This window comes from Diospyros lotus, chromosome 1 (genome assembly GCF_014633365.1).
Source record: "Diospyros lotus cultivar Yz01 chromosome 1, ASM1463336v1, whole genome shotgun sequence".
NCBI classification, from domain to species: Eukaryota; Viridiplantae; Streptophyta; class Magnoliopsida; order Ericales; family Ebenaceae; genus Diospyros; species Diospyros lotus.
In genome coordinates, this window is record NC_068338.1 from 54410961 (window position 1) to 54432191 (window position 21231).

The 21231-nt window shown below is 36.5% G+C and overlaps 1 protein-coding gene and 1 pseudogene across 3 annotated transcripts; one reads left to right on the top strand and one right to left on the bottom strand.

Moving 5' to 3' along the window:
- The first annotated feature begins 2882 nt into the window (after positions 1-2882).
- On the top strand, positions 2883-17204 carry LOC127801040 (calcium-dependent protein kinase 1-like). Of its 3 annotated transcripts, XM_052335862.1 has the most exons (9): positions 2883-3129; positions 3297-3337; positions 3464-4449; positions 5665-5808; positions 5939-6091; positions 7570-7685; positions 7842-8009; positions 15948-16172; positions 16817-17204. In XM_052335862.1, the coding sequence occupies exons 3-9, from the start codon at positions 3654-3656 to the stop codon at positions 16937-16939; spliced, it is 1725 nt and encodes a 574-aa protein (XP_052191822.1). In that variant the 5' UTR covers positions 2883-3129; positions 3297-3337; positions 3464-3653; the 3' UTR covers positions 16940-17204. The 3 variants fall into 3 exon arrangements, with proteins under 3 accessions (XP_052191822.1, XP_052191813.1, XP_052191804.1); XM_052335853.1 differs by having other exon boundaries at positions 3228-4449; XM_052335844.1 differs by lacking the exon at positions 3297-3337.
- Positions 17205-17296: 92 nt separating this feature from the next.
- LOC127801035 (probable splicing factor 3A subunit 1) lies at positions 17297-20520 on the bottom strand (annotated as a pseudogene).
- Between the last annotated feature and the right edge of the window lie 711 nt (positions 20521-21231).

The window sequence follows — 21231 nt, forward strand, 5'->3', positions numbered from 1 at the left end:
CAGTAGTATCACCCGGAGTTCTTCCATGTCTGTTTCTCTTGAATAACGGAGAGATACCTTCATCTAGTTTTCATAGGTAGACATGACAGTTGTTTGCCACGATCAAAACATTCTTACTTCATAAATTTTAAATTTTAATTGTTGGAGCTGAAAAATTTTGTTGCGTTCGCCAAGCTGCGATTGAGAATTTCAGATTTGGTACCTCAAATCAAGAAGAAAAATCCAAAAGAAGAACACTTGAAAAACCTTTTGAATTGGGACGGTAGGCAATATCTTAATTTCTTTGTCTTTCTGAGTCACCCGTGATATATACATTCATCTAAATTTTTATCAAATCCATCAAAGCAAACATGTTGATGAAAATTATAGAATGGTCGATCGATAAATGTGACCAATAATGTTTCTGTGTCTCTATTGGTCTGACAACTAAATGTTAGTATGTATGAATGTACGTATATATGTATTAATTATAATTATTGTTAATAGAAAAATAAAAAATTTGCGCAGCAGCTCTTCAGCCCGGCCGGCCACTTACAAGCACGTTCATTAATTAATTAATATTTAAGCAATCACTCCTAGATATGTGTGTGTGTGTGAGAGAGAGAGAGAGAGAGAGAGTACACTTGAGTTTGGTTAGTTGATTTGTCATATTTAGGTAAGGTTAGCAATGGTTCGATTTGATTTTTATTTTTGTCAAAATTATAATCAAATCAAACTTAATTTACTAAAATCAAAACCAAATCATTATCCATTTGATTTTAAAAATTTAAAACCATAAGCAAAAAGGGTGAGAAAGATCGAGAGCAAGCGAGAGTAAGGGCCAAGCCCTAACGAGAGCAAGGGAGATCCAGTGAGGGCGAGCGGGAGCAAGAGAGATGTAGAAAGCAAGGGCGAGAGCGCGCGGACAAGCGAGAGGCAATGAAGGTGAGAGAGAGTGAGAGCGAGGTCGAGAAAGGAAAGAGAAGAGAAAGGGAGAAGAGTTTGCAAGCAATGTGATTGGGTTGGGGTGGGCTAGGCTGGGATGGGCGGGGTTGTATATAATATATATTATATATATATATTCGGTTCGGTTCGGTTACCTACCATTTGATTCGGTTTCAGTTTGGGTTTTGGTTTGATTTTAATGAAAATCATAACCAAACTATACCGATTGAAACAGTGTTCGATTTTTCTCCGAATCAAACCATTACCCAATCAAACGGTTTTTAACCGCGTTGATTGGTTCGGTTTCGCTTCGCTTCCCCACGAATTTGATTACAATTGCCATCCTTATATTTAGGGTAACATAACTATTATATATGCATGTTGTTTTATATGGTTTTTTCTGTGTAAATATCATTTTCTTTGCAGTATATAAACATATATTTATGTACAAATTTTAATTATAAAATATACGTATAAAAGAAAGTAACGAACCATGCACCACAAGCAGAAGAATATATATATATATATATTCAAGAGTTGGGGAGGGTGGCTGGGTGGGGTCAAATTGAAGAAGAGCGCATTATTGGCAGAGGGCTTTCTTTTCTGGCTTTCGTGGATTACAGTGGTCTGGTGGGCGGGCGGCTAATTTCAACTCCTTCCTCAAGTGACAAATCTTCCATCCATAACGGCAATTTGGGAGTTATCATTTTTGGGTCATCCCTAAGCATTCGTGTTTTAAATTTTGATAAATTATAAATAAAGATTTTGTCTCATTATACATGATAAGAAATTAAATTTATAATTTATTAATATAAATATTAATTTATTATAATTTAATTTATATCCTGACGACAGGGCGACGACATCTTTTTTATTAATACTGATAAAAGTACGAATAGTGTGATTTTTTTGTGAGATATCTATCTAAATCAAAATTGGTCGAGTTCGAACTTCTTCTTCTTCTTCTTCGTCGCTTTGCTGTCTTAGTTATTTCCTTAATTTTTTAATTTAGTGATTCGTTATTGATAAATATTCAGTTCATTTTTAGTAATTCATTGTTTTTCTATATGATACAGAAAAGAGAATGGTAGATGGTGTGATCAGTAAAAAAAAAAAAATATAAAAATTTTTAAAATCATTTTTATTATACCATATTACGTACAGGAGTAAATAACCTAAATTATAGATAATTTAAGTGCAATTTACTCTTTATTTTGGGTTGGCTAAGATGATTTTATTATTTGATGTTGCTTAATTACCATGCACATGCACAACAAGAAGTCAAAACTAATAATAATATTAACTTATTATATTATTTTACTCAATATATAATTATTATAATAAATTATATCGTATATTTTTATTCATTAATTAATCAATCAATCATTGATCTCTTCGGAATTTCGGACACGGAAAGGCGTTGGAATATCCGACCAAAACGCGTTTTCCTTGGGACAGACCAAACTCATCTGCCTGCCTGACTCTCAATTTGATTTTATTTGAAAATATTTACATTTTTATTGATATAAATGTATAAGCCATTTATACAAAAATATTAGGAAAAATATAAAATTAGAGTGTTCAAATAGTATTTTTGATATATAAATGTTATTTGATATGAATTGATGTATTGTATATTCGTAATAATCTAATATATTTTATATATAACATCAATACACAAATATCATCATAAAAAAATGTCACCACTTAGTTAAAAATAGCTTTTTAGGATGTACATATAGATATATATGTATATTGGTAGACTACTGATTATTATTATATATGTATATTGGTAGGTTACTGATTATTATTATTATTATTAATTTTTAAATTATTTGATAAAATTATTTAAATATTAAAAACTATATATATATATATATAATAAACTTTTACAAAACAAGAGACTGGTTCGCATTCTCTTGTTATTATTATAAAACACATTTCTCACCTACACAACAACGCTAGTGACTTAGTCCGCCCAGAACAGAACAGAGAGAGAAAGAGGTCGACTATTTCTCACCTCCCAATCTCAAACTCCTTCCCTGCCTAACCTCTGTGTGTACTTTCCTCTGTTATCCGCCAACAATATCTCGAGCAGCCAGCTTCCTCCCTCCTTCGCTCCACTTGAAAGAAACTAGTTTGACTTTCCATGTTGAATTGTTCAAAAAGCAGCCCAGAGACTGTCTCCGTGCTTCTTTTTTGCGGGTTTGATTTGATCTTTCTTTGTTTCTTTCTTTCTTTGATCATTAGATTGGATGTTTGACTCTGAACTTCTCTTGTGTTTCTTGTTTCAATGTTTGTAGGCCAAGATCTTTGGGTTATTTATTTATTTTTTCTCTTATAGCTGCTATTGGATTTTGGTTTCTTTGCAGTTCGTTCATTTTGGGAACCTGGGTTATGTTAGTTATATTCGGTATTGACAGAATATATTATTCGATTTTTTGATCAAGGGATCAGATCATCGGTCATTGTGACTGCTACTGAATTTGGAGTTACAATTGATTTTATTTGTCTGAGCTAATTCAGGCTTTTTATGCAGTCTTGGGGGCAAGCTTATGTTGGTTATATAGTCGATTTAACTGGAGCATGGCATCGGGTTCTTGATCAAAACCTCAGATCTCCTTTTTTTTTTTCGGGATAACCAAGAAAATTAGATCTTGATGCTGGAGTTAGAGGGTGTGTCAAGTAGATACTGAAGAGTATAACACTGGTAGAAATACTGAATCCTGATGGGCAATACTTGCGTTGGGCCAAGCATTTCAAAAAATAGTTTCTTTCAATCTGTTTCTGCTGCAGTGTGGCGGTCTCGATTGTCCGGTGACAATGCTTCTACCACTAATGGAGAAAGTGTCCACGAGACACCATCTGCAGCCAAAGAGCCAGAATTGACCTTTCCGGTGCAGAGTAAGCCACCTGAACAAATGACAATGCCGAAAGAGGAACCGAATCAGGAGTCCCCGGCAAAACCCAAGAAGACCCCTCACATGAAGAGGGTGTCCAGTGCAGGGCTTCGCACGGATTCAGTTTTGCACACAAAAACTGGCAATTTGAAGGAGTTCTATACGTTGGGGAAGAAACTAGGGCAGGGTCAATTTGGGACAACTTTCCTCTGTGTGGAGAAAGCCACCGGAAAAGAGTATGCCTGCAAATCCATGGCTAAGAGGAAGTTGTTGACCGAAGAGGATGTGGAGGATGTGAGAAGGGAAATTCAGATAATGCATCATTTGGCAGGGCATCAAAATGTCATATCAATCTACGGTGCTTATGAGGATGCCATGGCGGTTCATGTTGTTATGGAGTTATGTGAAGGGGGTGAGCTTTTTGACAGGATTATTCAGCGTGGGCACTATACAGAAAGAAAGGCAGCTGAGCTTACTAGGACAATAGTTGGGGTAGTGGAAGCCTGTCATTCTCTAGGGGTTATGCATCGTGACCTAAAGCCAGAGAATTTCCTCTTTGTTGATCAGAAAGAGGATTCACTTCTCAAAACGATTGACTTTGGATTATCAATATTTTTCAAGCCAGGTATATATTCCTCTAACTGTTGCTGAAACTGTTTCCCTGCTTCCTTAAATCTTTAATCATCTTCCTCCCCCCCCCCCCCAAACCAAATAAATAAATAAATAAGCTGCCTTCAACTTTTCTTAAGCTGTTGTCAGTTCCTAAGATATCCACCTGAGATCTGAGAGTTTATTGGCCATATGGAAAATGACATTACTACTCCCAATGTTCAATATAGTGCATCATGCACAGGTTGTTGAATCTGTAATAATTCATTTAGTATTGAAACTAACCACTTGTTCTGGCAGTACAATAGCATTCTCAAAACTTGCTTTTCTTCTGTGAGAAATCAGCCTTATGGTGTACGCTCTACTTACAACGAAATTTCTCTCATATTTTTAGGTAGCCAGATTAATTTTATGACTGAAGTTGAGTTTGTCACAATAGAAATCCTCATAGCAATATTATGTCCAGATACATTGCCTTTTTTGTCATTTTACTTTTTTGCTAATAATTGATATATTCAAATAGGTATCAAAAAGTAAGGTGTTCATGAAGAACAACTTAGCTGTAAAATTTTTCCTTAAGTGTTGGCGTTAGAATTTTTATGTTTCAGGTCATCAGTAGATTGTTGCTCACTTCAGAATAACCATTAAATTGAAACAGTGTGGTAAAGCTATGGGTATTACATTTTTGGCATTTCAGCTGAGAGTTAAAGAATCTGAAGGCTCTCTGCTTGAAATTCAAGATAGATACAGTTACTTCTCAATTTAGACTGAAATAGCAGTCATCGTCATAGACATCCACGAACGTGGCATTGCACTTCTTGAAAGATTGAAACCTTCTTATATAGAATTCTAATACAGTCAGTCAATTTGCTGAAATCTTCTTTTATGGAATTCTTGTGAGGGTAAAACCAAAACTGTGCAAGTATGTTTGGTTCCAAAACTAGTGTGCTACCATACCATTTATCATCCCACAATTGATTCTACTCAAGCTTTGGATAAAAAATCTCAAGTCTCCAGTTTTAAATGTTATGCTATATCTGATCTGACAATATAATTTTAGTTCACTGGCTTGTGTGATGATCTTTTATCATTATATCATAGCTTTCTTTGTCTGCAGTTCATTGCCTCTTCTGTGGTTTCTGCATTTTCCCTTTTGTCATTCAGCTTCAACTACTCAATAAGGTGCTTCCACTTTTTGGTATCTAATCCTGCATTGGTCAATCTGTTTCAGGTGAAAAATTTAATGATGTGGTTGGTAGCCCATACTATGTGGCTCCAGAAGTATTGCGAAAGCGGTATGGTCCTGAAGCAGATGTCTGGAGTGCTGGGGTAATTGTATACATTCTCCTTAGTGGAGTTCCTCCTTTCTGGGCTGGTGAGAACCTTAAAGTTTATGGCATGCTGAAAATTACATTTTTTGTATGCCTGTGTTTTTATCTGATCCCTAGATGATGCTGACTAGACCCAGTTTACCTTTTTTTCTATTTTTTCTGTCATGACTACAGAGACCGAGCAAGGAATATTTGAACAGGTCCTGCATGGTGATCTTGACTTCACAACTGATCCTTGGCCCAGTATTTCCGAAGGTGCAAAAGATTTAGTGAGGAGAATGCTTATTCGAGACCCGAGAAGGCGGTTGACTGCGCACGAAGTTTTACGCAAGTCTTTTTGCTTGTTTGCTTTTAACTGGTTCACAATTATGATATTAGGATCGCTTCATTCACAAGTGGAATGCTTTCATTTTCTATTCATAAAAGAAGAGAAAAAACTGACAAATAAATTGTATGACCCAATTCCAACATCTGTAGTATACTAGGGAGGTCTGAGGTATATTACTTTGTCCCATGAACTCAAGAGTTACCTTCAGCCAGCATTTTTGGGTGAGGACCTGTAGTGTTAGTGTTATAGTAAATGGAAGTTGTTTTAAGTAGTGGCGGTCTTCCTCTAACATTAAGATTCGGGTGCCTAACCAAAAAAAGAAAAGTAAGTGTTGACTATAGCAATCACAATGGCACATGGCATCTTAAACTGGACATACATTTTTGATTTTTCATGTTCATCTTCCTGGTAATAAAAACTATTACATTCGACCCAACTGGATCACTGTCTGTCTGCACATGTTTAGTATCTTTTTTTTTTTTCCTTTTGACAACTCTTGATCAATTTAGCTGCCCCACCCAGTGGGATTAAGTCTTGTGATTGTTGTTGTAACAACTCTTGATCAATTGGACTTTGAATATTGACCAATCCAGAATCTCAGACTGAATGTAATTGAAGTTGGCAAATCCAATTATTTTTTGAGTTATCCACACTGTTCATTGAAAATTTATCTTTCTTGAATTATTCATTATAAGCTTTCTTTTACATTTTTCTCAGCTATAAGTTTCACAAAATTGTAGATTAATAGTTTACCTAGGTCCTAAGAGTTTCAGGTAATACAGTTCTTTTCATGACTAATTATGGCTGGCAACACAACTCTTATTAATATTAGTAAGAATTTTCATTTGGGAGATCATTCTAATTGGAAATATCATAGTTAGTTTAGCTTAAACAGAAATGAAGTATAGAATATTTGCTTGTTTGCAGAACATAATGATTTTCTTACTTTGTGTTCATGCTAGTTTTTGCCCATGATTAGGAGCAAATCTACAAAAAACAAAAGAAAGAAAGAAAGAAAGAATAAAGAAAACATCTGACAGCTATTTGTAATGAAATAAATGTCCTGTGGTAGTTCCAAGTTTTTTATCCTTTACTTATCCTCTTCTTACTTACCTTTTTTTGCCACAAATGACATTAACATTTAATTTCTTTCCTTCTTTGAATGCAATTCACGTCACTTTTATGACTTCTGTTTGACATCTAGATTGCTTAACTCCAGGACTTTATTCTGTTTATTTTTTACTGAACCATCCATTTCCAGTGCATACTCTTGATTGTTTTTCCTTTGTCTTACTGATAGTATTTTCTGTCCAAATGTGTGGATGTTATAAATTATCCACTCTCTCTTTTTGTATCCTGGCATAGGCTTTTAGTGTTCTGCTTTTGATTTCTTTATTCAATCTGAAGCTTCTTTCAGCTTTCTAACTCTTTACTTGGACAACCCTTTTGCTGATATGTGACTTTTATTTCCTTGCAGGCCACCCTTGGGTTCAAGTTGATGGTGTGGCTCCTGACAAGCCTCTTGATTCTGCAGTTCTAAGTCGCATGAAACAGTTTTCTGCCATGAACAAGCTCAAGAGAATGGCTCTCAGGGTAAGTCTCCACATAGGCAAGACGTGTCTCTGGAAAACCTTTTTGTGATTGATTTTACTAAAATATTTTTAGGGATTCACTGAGAATTTGGGTTGAAAATTTATTATTTGGGTTTGTCGTTTCAGATTTGATAAAGGAATACATTTTCTCTCACAGGTTATTGCAGAAAACTTATCTGAAGAAGAAATTGCTGGCCTGAAAGAAATGTTCAAGATGATAGACTCAGACAACAGTGGTCAAATCACTTTCGATGAACTCAAGGCTGGCCTGAAAAGAGTTGGTGCTACTCTTAAGGACTCTGAAATTTATGATCTAATGCAAGCAGTAAGCATCAAATAACCTTTCCTTGGTTTTTAAAAGTTGGTATGTAAGACAAAACACTATTTGTTTGAGGTGAGTATTCAAAAGTTGAAAAGCAAAAGAACAGTGTTAAAAAACAGTGGTGTTTTGAAATTAGTCTAAATCATAGTACAATACAGGACAGGAAAAAGAAGTGATGCATTATGTGTACAGATGTAATAAAATTTTCAAAGCACACAATATGAATATGTATAATATGGATATTGCTTTAAGTCGCTATAAAGAAATATGACAACATTTGTAACTGTTTCTTCCATAAGCACGCCAATAGCTAGTTTTGCTATTCTTAGTTTCTTAGCATGCGTTTGACAATTTCATTTTTTTGTTAATACTCTTTATTGCTTGATTTTGGATCACCTGACAAGTACTAAATACAACATATCTAGCTTTTATTCCACTATGTGGGGTCGGCTACATGAATTCTAGACTTCCGTGTATTTCTGTCTTTTGTCATATCTTCATTTAGACCCATACATTTCATATCAAACTTTAATGTATCTCCCTAAGTTTTTTTGGGTCTACCTCTATCTTTTTTTTTTGACTAATTGTTCCATTTCATCAACTCTCCTCACATGAGCGTCTTTTAGTCTCCTTCTCACATGACCAAACCATCTTAATCTAGTCTCTCTCATCTTCTCCTTGATTGGCACTACTCCTACCTTATTACGAATAACCAAGGTTGTTAAAATCGAGATTTTAAGTGGGATTATAAGATGGTTCATAAAATCGGATCGTAAAATCGCAAGATTTTACGAAAAATAAAAAATATCATTTAATTTATGTAAATATATGTTTATAATGACATATTTCTTATTATAAATGAAATAGATGTACCTATTTCAAAATTACTTCATCGATCAATTTCAAAAATATTAAATAATATAAAATTTCTAAATATTAAATTCATCATTCATCCATCCATAATCAAAATTTTAAACAACAAACATTACCAACATCATCAACAAACATTATTAAAAATAACTAAAAATACTAAGTCATAAAAACAACAAATATTATTAAACTTCTACATTATGTCATTACACTAATTAAGTTACCAATACTAAAGAAGTATATTTGTTTCTTGCTAATCATCAATCTTAATATAAAATTAGATCCACCCATGATCTGATTGTGACATATTTAAGATTAATTCTTTGAATCTGCACTTACTTATAGTGTAGATAACAACATCACAAATGAGAATGTACACACACAAGCATAGCTGCACAGTACACTCACTCAGCACATCAATTGGACGCAACACAGAGCTTAGCATAGCGCACACACCACATTTGATTACCAGACTTAGCAAAACATAGTCACTCTCACTCACAACTCACTCACATACCTGGGTTGGGTTTGATTCTTCGAACTTTCAATGTGAACGAACGAAGAAGAAAGGCCAAAACAAGATCGACAACGATTAGGGTTTGCAGAAAGACACAACAATCGAATACAACAAACACACAGACACAACATCGTTTAGGGTTTGTAGAAGAATCAAATATGAAATTGACAATGATTGTATATATATATATATATATGTTGGTTCGGGACGAAAATATTTTTGTTTAACCTCAAAATTGTGGGCAAGACTAAACTTGGTAAACTCGAACCCAGTAAACTCGTAAACTCGGATCGATAAACTCATAGACTCGAGTCCGATTCTATAAAACCCGATCTTACAAGCGACTTGACTCGTTTTATGCATCTTAATTCGTAAACTCGTAAAGTATGAGTTGACTCGCAATTTTAACGAATAACCTCATTTCTAATTTTATCTTTTCTTGTATGGCCGCACATCCATCTTAGCATCCTTATCTCCGCTACGCTCGTCTTTTGCTCATGCTGGTATTTGACTGCCCAACATTCTGAGCCATACAACAAGACTGGTCTTATAGAATTTTCCTTTCAGTTTTAATGGCATTTTACCATCACATAACACCTCCGATGCATTTCTCCATTTTAGCCAACCTGCCTTAATTCTATGCGTGACATTCTCGTGAATTTCTCCATCTTTTTGAATCACTGATCCCAAATATCGAAAATGGTATTTTCTTTGTAAGATTTGGTCTTTCAATTTTATTATAACATCCTCCACTTTTGCATTCTTACTAAATTTACATTCTATATATTTTGTTTTCCTTCTATTTAATTTAAATTCCTTAGATTCTAAATTGTTTCTCCACAACTCAAGCTTAGTGTTCACTCCTCTTTTTGTTTCATCCATCAACACTATGTCATCTGCAAATAGCATACACCATGGCACCTCTGTCTGACTGTGTTTAGTGAGTTCATCCATTACTAAAGTAAATAAGTATGGACTTAGTATAGGTCCTTGATGCAGTCCCATTGTAATTTTAAACGGTTCAGTATCCCCTCCGCATGTTCTGACCTTTGTCTTGCACCGTGATACATGTCCTTAAGGGCTTATATACAGGCTATTCAGACTATTTTCTTCTCTAAAACCCTCCATAATACTTATCTAGGGACCCTATCATAGGCCTTTTCTAGATCTATAAACACCATATGCAGGTCTTTCTGATAATCCCGATACCTTCCCATTAGGCGCCTTAATAGGTATATAGCTTCCATTGTTAACCTCCTAAGCATGAAACCAAACTGATTTTCTGAGACATCTGTTTCTTTTCTAAGCCTCTATTTTATTACTCACTCCTAGAATTTCATGGTATGGTTCATTAACTTAATTCCTTTGTAATTTTCACAGTTTTGAACATCTCCTTTATTCTTGTATATAGGAACCAAAGTACTCTTCCTCCACTCATCTGGCATCTTTTTTTATTTAAGGATCGCTCTAAATAATTTCATTAATCAGGAGATGCTCTATTCTCCTATGCATTTCCATGCTTCTATTGGTATATTATCCGGTCCCACTGTCTTATGATTTTTCATATTTTTTAATACTTGTCTTATTTCATTTGAACTTATGCGTCGATAAATTGTATAGCTCACGTTCCCTTCGGAGTTACTAAGATGTCCCAACCTAACTCTTATGTCCCCACCATCATTGAATAATTTTGTGAAATATTCCTTCCATCTCTCCTTAATCGCTCCCTCATTCACTAATACATTTTGGTTTTCATCTTTTATGCATTTCACTTGGTTTAGATCCCTTGTTTTTCTTTCTCTTACTTTAGCTAATTTATATATATCCCTTTCTCTATCTTTTGCATCAAGTCGTTTATATAGATTCTCATATGCTTTTGACCTTGCATCACTAATAGCTATTTTTGCTGTTTTTTTTGCTTCTTTATAATTTTATAGGTTTTCTTTATTGTTGCACTGATATATAGCCTTATAGTAAGTTTTCTTATTTCTAATTTTCAATTGTACCTCTTTATTCCACCACCAAGACTCCTTAAGGGTTGGGGCTCTACCATTTGTCTCTCCAAGGACTACCTTTGCCGTGCTTCTTAGGACAGTAGCCATTTTCCTCTAAATTTGGTTTGCCTGTCCTTCTCCATTCCATTCCCTTTTACCCCTTAATTTTTCTTTGAAGATTAGTTGTTTCTCCCCTTTTAAATCCCGCTACCTAATTCTTGAATTTTGTTTTATGTGATTTTTTCTATTCCAATTTCTTACTTGGACGTCAAGTACCAAAAGTCTATGTTGATTAGTCAAACATTCCCCCGGTATCACCTTACAATCCCTACAACATAACCAATCCTCTTGTCTCATGAGGAAGTAATCTATTTGGGTACTTGATGTGACATTTTTATATGTGATTAAGTGTTCGTCCCATTTTTTTAATCTAGTATTGGTTATGATGAGCCCATATGCCATAGCAAAATCTAGAATAGATTTTCCCTTATTATTAATTTCCCCAAATCCATATCCTCCATATACCTCTCTATAGCCATTTTCGTCTCTAGCCACGCAACCATTTAAGTCACATCGCATAATCACTTTCTCTCCTCTTGGTATCATTTGTACGAGTCCCTCTAGGTTCTCTTAGAATTTTGCTTTTATTTGCTCACTTAACCCCGCTTGTGGTGCATATGTACTAAAGATATTCATAGTCATTCTTCTTAAACCAACATTCACCATAATAATCTTATCCCCTATTCTCTTTACATCCACTACCTCATCTACTAAGTTTTTATCTATAATAATCTCCACTCCTTTTTTCACTCGATCATTTCCTGTGTACCATATTTTATATTCAGTTTCTGATAAAATTTTTACTTTTTTCCCTACCCATCTCGTCTCTTGAAGGCACATAATATTAATCTTTCTCCTAATCATCATATCTACCACTTCCATAGCTTTGCCTATTAATGTTCCTATGTTCCATGACCCAATCCTTAATCTATGATTTTGGTTTTGCCCTTGACTTTGAATTTGATTTTGGACTAGCTTCTTTACCTACATCTGTCCAAGCAAATGTAGGAATCTTTGCTCATTTGTCACTACATCCGGGCGCCGATGCAACGGCCCTAGTTCACTTGACACTACACGCGGGCAGTGTAGCGCGTCGCTATGAAGGGTTACGTTCCAATGGTTTTTCATAGTTTGTCTAGAGTTCATGTTTTGGATTCGACTAGGTTTTACGTTGGTTGTCGGCTACCTAACACAACCCTTTTCCTTTATCCGGGCCTGGGATCGACAGTGGATAACATCCCCGAGCGGAGTTCTGACAAGTACTAAATGAGGTGACCAATTTTCATGGCCATAAATTCAGCAAATTCAAATAGGCTTTGACACTAGGGGTGGTTGCTGAGGTTGTACCAATTGCCCCATAGATATACCAAGGTTTTGATATGGTTTAAAAATAAGTTACTAATTCCGCCTTGATGAGTGTGGGATTCAGTACCTTATTCCCGCCTTTCAAGGTCACAGAATAAGCAACTAGCTATCTGAAGTGCACGGATTAAATATAATACAAACCAAGAGAGAAGTCTATTTCAACAAGAACTCAATGTTTCTATTCTATCCTTTTCTTTTTTTCATTCCTTTACACTTGAAAGTTTCTTCACTAAGAAGTTACTTGTGTTGCATAATTTTGTTGAATGAAGTGTTACAGTCAAGTCAAGAGTCATCAAATTGTATTATTTCTCTTTTAGACATTTCCATATTCTGGTGACTAAGAAGTAATGAAATAGATTTTACTTTTAACTAATTGAAATGAATATTGCAGATAGTAGAACTAAGTTTTGTGTGTCTTAAAGCAAATTTTCATGCAGAACTAGTGTTTGAGTAACAGGGCTTAAGAGTAATCCTTAATGTCTTGTACTCTTTATTAATTGTTCCAGATAGAAATTTTTATCTAACTATATTGTCCAAGTATATATCCACTGAATAGTGGGATTAAGGCTGGTGACTGTTGTTGTACATATCCACTAGACCTAGGAGCTGTGTGTTTCCTATTTGCACAGCAAGGGTTTTCTAGGATATTTCTAAGATTAGATTAAACAACTTGCTAATTTTTGTTAAAGCTTACATAAAAGCCAGACTTAATAATTCTTCTGGTTTATTGGATGGCATTTCAATGGTTTAGCCCTATGAGTATTGCAAATTCTAGGGCCTGTTCAGTTTCTGAAAACATTTTCTAATTTTTGAACTCCAACTTTCTGTTGAATGGTTGAATCTCCAACAAGTAGGAAACTCAATTTTCTAATTTTTCAACTTTATGCCATGAATTGAAAACATAAAAGAAGATACTTTTGAAATTTTCTAAAAATGAATGCTATTGCACTTTTAAAAATAAAGTATTAGAGCATTTTTAGTTATAAAATTGGAGTTTTAAATTAGAAAATGTTTTCCACAACTGAATGGGCCCCTAGCTTTTGGTACAAAATGAACGATACACCTTTGTTCATTGGATAAAGAAATAACCCATGCTTTGATACCTGGTGCAGTTCTCTTGGATAGCAGCAAGCACAAGTTAACTGGGGTTGGGTTGAGGTGATTTAATCCTATATATCTGGTGTCTTAGCAGATGTATCATGTGTCATATAACAATCCAATCTGATATTTTTACCATAACAATTCAATCAGATACTTATTTCAGAAATTTAGAGGTGAAACATCAAGGAAGATAGATGCTCAATGTCTCAGTTACAAGAAAAATTTAAGTAGATCTGACTTTCTTAAATAGTAGAACTATATTGATATCAAATCATATGCCTAGCTGACCAGTTCTCCTTTTCAGAACGCCAGGAAAGAGGGGGGGGGGGGGGGGGGGGGGGGGGGGGGAGAAGAAGCCAAAATTGTTGATTTTCTACGGTTTCTTTGTGTTGTTTGGATTTCAGAAAGGAAAAGTAGAAGATAATCTAAACAATTGGCTCTTTCTAACACACTTTTGCCTTGTTTTCTTTGGTTTCTTATTTCAATTGTTGTGACATGAGAGCTTATGGTTTTGCAATTTGGATGTGTTGCCTTGTGTCTTTTCCCGCAGATATCATAATATCATACTACAAAAATTTTATTTTCAATATTGAACTGTGTCGTAAAAAAATGATCAGCTCCATTCTGGTCGCTTTTTCCTTCATTTGGTTAATTTATAGATTTCTTTTAAGAAAAACTGAAGATCATGTTCTGTTTGAACTTTTGTTCCCTTTAAAAAACTAAACAAAAAAAAAACAAGCTTTGTTAGCAGAGGCAAAGCCTCGTGTTGGGGGGGGGGGGGGGGGTGGCATGGCCCCCCCTCACTTTCAGTTATTTTCATTTGCCCCCTTAACTTTCAAGAATTTTTTCATTTTTCTGCTATATCTTTCAAGATTTTTTCATTTACCCTCTTATACCTTTCAAGATTTTTTTTATATACACTATGGTTTTTCATGTGACATTTAGAATTTATTTATAGTTTTCTTATACCACCAAAAAAAATAAGTGTAATAGTTTTGTAATAATAAAGAGGTACATATACTTCCTATTTTTTAAGCATATATTTTGATTGAACCTATGCCAATACATATATGAATGCATATAATTATATTTATATATCAACTCTTTGGCTGCTGCCACAATACATGTCACCCTCCGCCCGTGTTTGTTAGTACATGTTAAATAATAGGGTATATTAGATGACTAGCATATCTTCTCTTGGAATAGAAGTAGGAGACTAGGGTGAAAAGGAGATAGTTCTTTTGAAAACATTATTCCCTGTAATAAAATGATCTCTTTATCTTCATTGAGGTGAGAAAGAAAAAGCACTTTCTGTGGTGATGATTTCAATATTTATATACAATAACAAGCATTAATCCCACTAAGTGGGACCCGCTACATAGATTCTAGTTCCCCGACAATCTCTATCCTTGGTCATATCTTTTTTAAGGCCATTATAACCCATGGTATGTCGGGCTTGCCATGAAATTTTCTTTAGTTGTTCTCTACCTTTTTTGTTACAAACTTCTTTCATTCCATTCAATCACTTCATTAGAGCATCTATTAGTCTTCTTATCACATATCCAAACCATCTTAACTGCATCGCACACACATTTTATATTTCAATAGACATGACTCCAACTATATTGCATATAATCACATTTCTAATTGTCTTTTCTTGTATGGTTGTATATAATGTGAACATTCTCATCTCAATAACACTCATTTCTTATAGACATCCAATAAAACTTCTCTTTTAGCTTTGAATGGATTATATAATTTATATAATTATCGAAATATTCAAAAAAATATGGTCTTATAGCTGTCCAATAAAACTTGACATTTAGCTTTAAAGGGATTTTATGATTTATATAATTACCAACATTTCTTAAACAATTGTTATATCCTTAAATTGTATCCTTTATGCTGAAAGTTTGGAGATCCTCTTTTCCAAGCAATTAGTGCTACTGTATGCACACTTTTATCATGCCGAATTAAAAGGTAATGATATTGACTTAATTTGCAATGATTTTTTTTTTTTTTTGAAAATTGAAGGCAGATGTGGATAACAGTGGTACAATTGATTACGGAGAGTTCATTGCTGCTACATTGCATCTGAACAAAGTTCAGAGGGAAGATCATCTGTTTGCAGCATTTTCCTACTTTGATAAGGATGGAAGTGGTTATATCACCCCAGAGGAGCTCCAGCAAGCCTGTGAGGAGTTTGGCATAGGGGATGTCCGCTTGGAAGAAATGATAAGAGAAGTTGACCAGGACAATGTAAGTTGTCTGTTTCTATTATGATATACCCTTGTGACCATATCAACAACTAATAATGAGGTCAAGTAGAAGTCATTTTTGTCCTTCCTGTTCTTGGACTTGCATAAAATGTAGGGCGCTTGGAACCAACATTCTGGCCAACACCAAGTTACCTGAAAACATGGCCAAGCTTTTGAATTTTGTCAAGGTCTGAGCTCATATGGTGAAAAATTATTTGAGCAACTTGGCCAAGTTACCGGGTTATTCAGAAAATAACTCAAGATCCAGTCTAATATGCCTCAGCCAAAAAGAAAAAAAAAAAAAAGATCCATTCGAATATGGCTGGTCTTGTTTTTCAACGAAGTTTGAGTGGAAGTATGCCACTCCCTTTTTTATAACGTTTATGCAAACATCCATAGCCAGGTTCTCAATTAGACATTTTAGCTCAATCTAGAGTTTGGGTTCCGAGACTATATTTGGAACTTGTGAGATACGAATCCAATCACGGAAGTGAAACTAGAGCATTGAATGCTGTCCTGAAGACCGTTGATACTGTAAATCAATCTTTACTCCAATAGTCAGTGATTGTGTATTTGTGATACTGTCATGGCTGGATCTTGTACACTCGGCTTGTTCGTATTCTAAATTTTTTTCTTCTTTCTCAGGACGGGCTCATAGATTACAACGAATTTGTAGCCATGATGCAAAAAGGAAATGTGGTTGGGGTTGGAAAGAAGGGCCTAGAGAACAGTTTCAGCATTGGGTTTAGAGAGGCACTGAAACTATAGCATCCTTGTCCTTTTTCCTTCGAGTAAGTACATCCGCGAAGTTCAAAGCATGTGGTGTACCAGTTCACCCAAGAGGCAGCCATGACAGTACAAAGTCCTTGTTCATTCAGATTTTCCTATTTTAAATTTTCTGGTGACTGACTTCTCCGTTACCTTATATAAGTTGTCAAGGAAAATAACTTATTTATTTCTTCTTATCTTTCTTTCTTCATTTTTTTTAAGTTACTATGAAATGCTAGGAACCAAAGTTTTATCTTTTTTCTTTCCTGCTTCAGATGTTACGCCATCCTTTGAAGTTCCTTGGTTCGTATCATTGTCAACGCATTGGGGAAGAAGTTACTTATTTGTGTTTAGTGACCTTAGTCACCTTACCATGAGTAGAATGAGAAACCCAGAGCAAGTACTGAACAATTACCGTGAGTAGAAGCATAATCTCTTAACTTTCATAGGCACCAGATGGATTCCTCGGTCATTCATGCAATACCTATTACCAAATAACAATTAGAGCTTACACCATCATCCCCACAATCAATATTTTAGCCTCAATAGAACACTCATCTGCAAAAAAAAAAGATTTTTTTAAATACCATTGTTAGACCCATTCGTATTGCACCGACTTTTTTTTTACAACCTACCAGCCTCCCCATTCCAACCAATCATAGACTGCCAAGCAGACACATTTCATCACCACCATTCAACAGCACCACCACAACAACCATCCTCCTAATTTTCAAGACATGGCACCACAACTACCAGCCACCCAAGTCACATATTTCATCTTACTGCACTTCTACGATCTAAGTACATATAAATTGAAATAACAATCATAGATTGTCAATCTAGTGGTTAACAGGTAATCAAACGAACAAGAAGAAATATGAAAGGAAAGAAGAATTGGAAACATCGCGATATCATGCTGCTTAAGAATGCTGGCAGACCATCTATGATTAAAACGCTAAAGAACAAAAAGGAGATAATGGTAAATTATGTCACATCCACCATCCAAAAGGTGCAACCATCCAAGCCATACTGCAGAAAGAATGCCAACTCATAGATCCCCATAAGTTATCATGATGAACGATCAGGCAGACAGCAGAAAGAACGAAGAAGAATACTACCTGCCACTGCAGTCTAGAAACAGCATAGGATCTTTCCACAAAGCCCAAACAAGGAATTTTGTTGTGAGGAAATTGCTGCATCAGACAAATAACCAATGCATAGAACCAAATACACAAAGCATCAAACGGATTTCATAAGTAATAAGTACTCCCCACTAAACACACCAATGCGAACAGGTCCCTGCAGCAAAAGTAGAAATGAATTATTACCTCAAGCAGGAAGTGAAAATCACTCCAGAGGCAATAATAACTCAAATGATGAACAAAGATAAAAAGCAGGGATGCTTCATACAAGATGCTGTGCCAGGAATTGATCTTCGGGAATAAGTGTCGAATTATCGAGCCTCTGTCTCTTCGGTTCAGATTCATTTGGAAGCGGTGTAGGAGCTTCCTCAGGTGGTGGTGGTAGAGCGGAGGCATTCCTTGAGGTAAAGGTGGTGGTGGAACCATATGCACGCCAGGCGGTACGGGAAGAGGAACAAAAGGCGGAGGTGTTGACAAAGGTGTAAATTGAGATCCAGGTGGAGGTGGTATAGGAATATTAGGTGGATTCACAGAATTTGGAGGCATTGGGGGCGGATGATTTACCGAAATATGTTGATGTCCAGGGATTAAGGAGATTAGGGGAGGCGGTGGCCGAATAGATGGAATCATGTTAACAACTGGTGGCCTGGGTGGAGGTGGAACAAGCATCCCACTACTTGTTGGAGCTGAATACTGGACTGCATTTGGAGGTACACATGGAAGATTTAGAGCTAGTCCTGGGGGCCGAGGAAGTGGTCGAATTGATGGGACACCAGATTTAGGCGGGGGAGGAGCTGCAGGACCAGGAAGATTCCTTGAATCATTGCTTGCAACATCATTTTGGTCCTCTCCGCTGGTATTCATGGACATGGCCTGTGTTGCAGTCCGACCAATGCTCCCAGTGTGACCATCCCATATAACCTGCTTTGGTTGCTCATCCTTTTTCTTCTCGATCTCAGCCTTGACTGCATTAGAAACTTCCTCCTCAGTGGTACCAAAAAATATCAGGTCGGGTTCGTGCTAGTCCCGGCCACTATGTTTCTGGAAATTTCTTCATCCTGAGCAAGAGTAGTCTCTCAAATCTTTGAAAACATTCTCTCTTTCTGCTCCTTGTACTTTGGATCAATGAGAGAAATCCTCATATGTTCAGACATCTCATTAATGGGGATTAGCTCACCGGTGATTGGTGAAACAGCATATTTTGTAGGGTCTATTTCTGCAGGGATCCTTTCCTCAGGCCTCTTCCAGTTCTTCACAATTCTCATTGGTGGTTCCTGTTCCTCTGGAGTCGCTCTCATCTCATTCTTCCTCACTTCTCCATTCTCTTCAAGATTGGCCACTCTCATACCTTCTTCAAAAAGTTGCACCTCTTCGTCATCCATCTCCATTTCCACCTCCTTTCCAGGCTCAACAATATCTTATTCTCCTCAAGGGTCATTGGAGCAGGTAAATCCTCGTCCTCATCATCTGCAAAGTCTATAGTCTCAACCACAACAAAGTCATGCCAATCTATCATAGCCATTTGCAAGCGTTCCTGCTCAATCTCATCTTCAGCTTTCTGTCTTGCCTGCTCTTGTGAGCGAGCGCTCCCACTCCAACCGATGCAAGCACCGTTCAAGCACGGTAGTCATATCAGTAACACTCTTCTTCAACTTGTCTGTCAATCCCTTTGGAGCTAGACATCAAAACTTTTGAATACGCATCAGCAAGTGATGTAAAAAACATAAACATACTGTGGGTTGGCTTCAAAAAATAGAATTGGGGATTGTTAATCTCTCTGCTGGTAAGTCCTATCAAGAAAGACTTCTCGTTTCTAGCAACAAACTGGGCTGCGAGTTTAATAATATCTAATTCTTCTCCTGTAATCCCCTCTGGAAGCCTAACAGTATACTGCTCAGACTCAGGGGGCTCAAGAACTTTGCGGATAGGCTTAAACAGAGCTGAGGGATCAGGTTTTGCAACTACCTCATTCTCATCAGAAACTGGAACCGAAGGGGGCGTGTCTGGAGCAGATGAATCCACTGGTTCAGAAGACGGCTGCTGCTGTGTCGAAGCTTGATTTTGAGCACGAAACTCAGAGAGTCGGTGCTGGTAGTAAGCATGGTATGAATCAGACGCATTCAAGAAATTGAACTTAACATTGCCAGCATTATTTGCAATAATTCTTTTCTCAAACTCAGGTCCATTATTTGCCACAAACTGTGTTGTTTTATCCATAATATTCCTTATATCTGGAGGCGGATGTATAATTCCAATGGTTCTCGTATGGGTTGCAATTGATGTAGGAACAGAATTGGCTTTGTTGTCTTTGTTCTGATCCTCGGCCTCTAATTTCTTCTTATCATCAGATTGCTCTGGAACTTGAGATTAAGGAAGAGGGTCAAGATCCCCATCAGAGGGTGGTACTGGAAGAGGTAATATCGGTAGCGTACCCAGCATTTTTATCACGCCAAGGAGCAAAAAAAATTACACGAGAATGAAAAGTTGACAGCCTACTTTGTACAGAAGGCTCTTCCATATTGTTTTACAGGGGCGTTAAAATGACCATTTAGTCTTTCTAAAAAATTACCCAAATGCCCCAATCCCAAAAGACCGAGCCCCTCTCTCTCCCTCCCTTTGTCTCTCTCTGGCTCTCCCTCTCGCAGACACCCAACGACCCCAACCTTTTGGCTTGCGCGCTCACGACTGTCGCCCCACCGTCCAACCAACCCTCGGACGCGCGACTCTCTCTCTCTCTCTCTCCCTTTCGCAAACACTGTTAGCCCCATTCGCCTTTCCATTTCATGACACCTCTCCGTCTCCCGACACTGTCGGCTTCACAATCGTCTCGCTCTTTCTCTCTCGATCGTTTTGACAACCGTTGGGGAAGGGGTCTGGCCGCTCGTCCCCCACCCGCCGCCTAGAAACCCACAAATCTCCAAAACGAAACCCACAACCCCTACCGCCGACAGTCGCGCCCAAGTCCTGCCCATCCTCCGACCAACGCTCCCGGTATGTTGTAGGCGCATTCTTGAAAGGCGAATGTTCAACGCATGGTGTTTTGTCACTTGTTAATTGAAAATTAGAAATTTTATATTAGCATGGTCTTCCTATTCTCTCGTGATCATCCAGCGACTGTGATCATCAAGGTCGTTGTTCATCTTAGTATGG

Coding starts and splice junctions, on each gene's coding strand:
- LOC127801040 (XM_052335853.1), top strand. CDS start 3,654: ATGGGCAATACTTGCGTTGGGCCAAGCATTTCAAAAAATAGTTTCTTT. Junction 4,450..5,664: donor ATCAATATTTTTCAAGCCAG/GTATATATTCCT, acceptor AATCTGTTTCAG/GTGAAAAATTTAATGATGTG. Junction 16,173..16,816: donor GAGAAGTTGACCAGGACAAT/GTAAGTTGTCTG, acceptor CTTCTTTCTCAG/GACGGGCTCATAGATTACAA.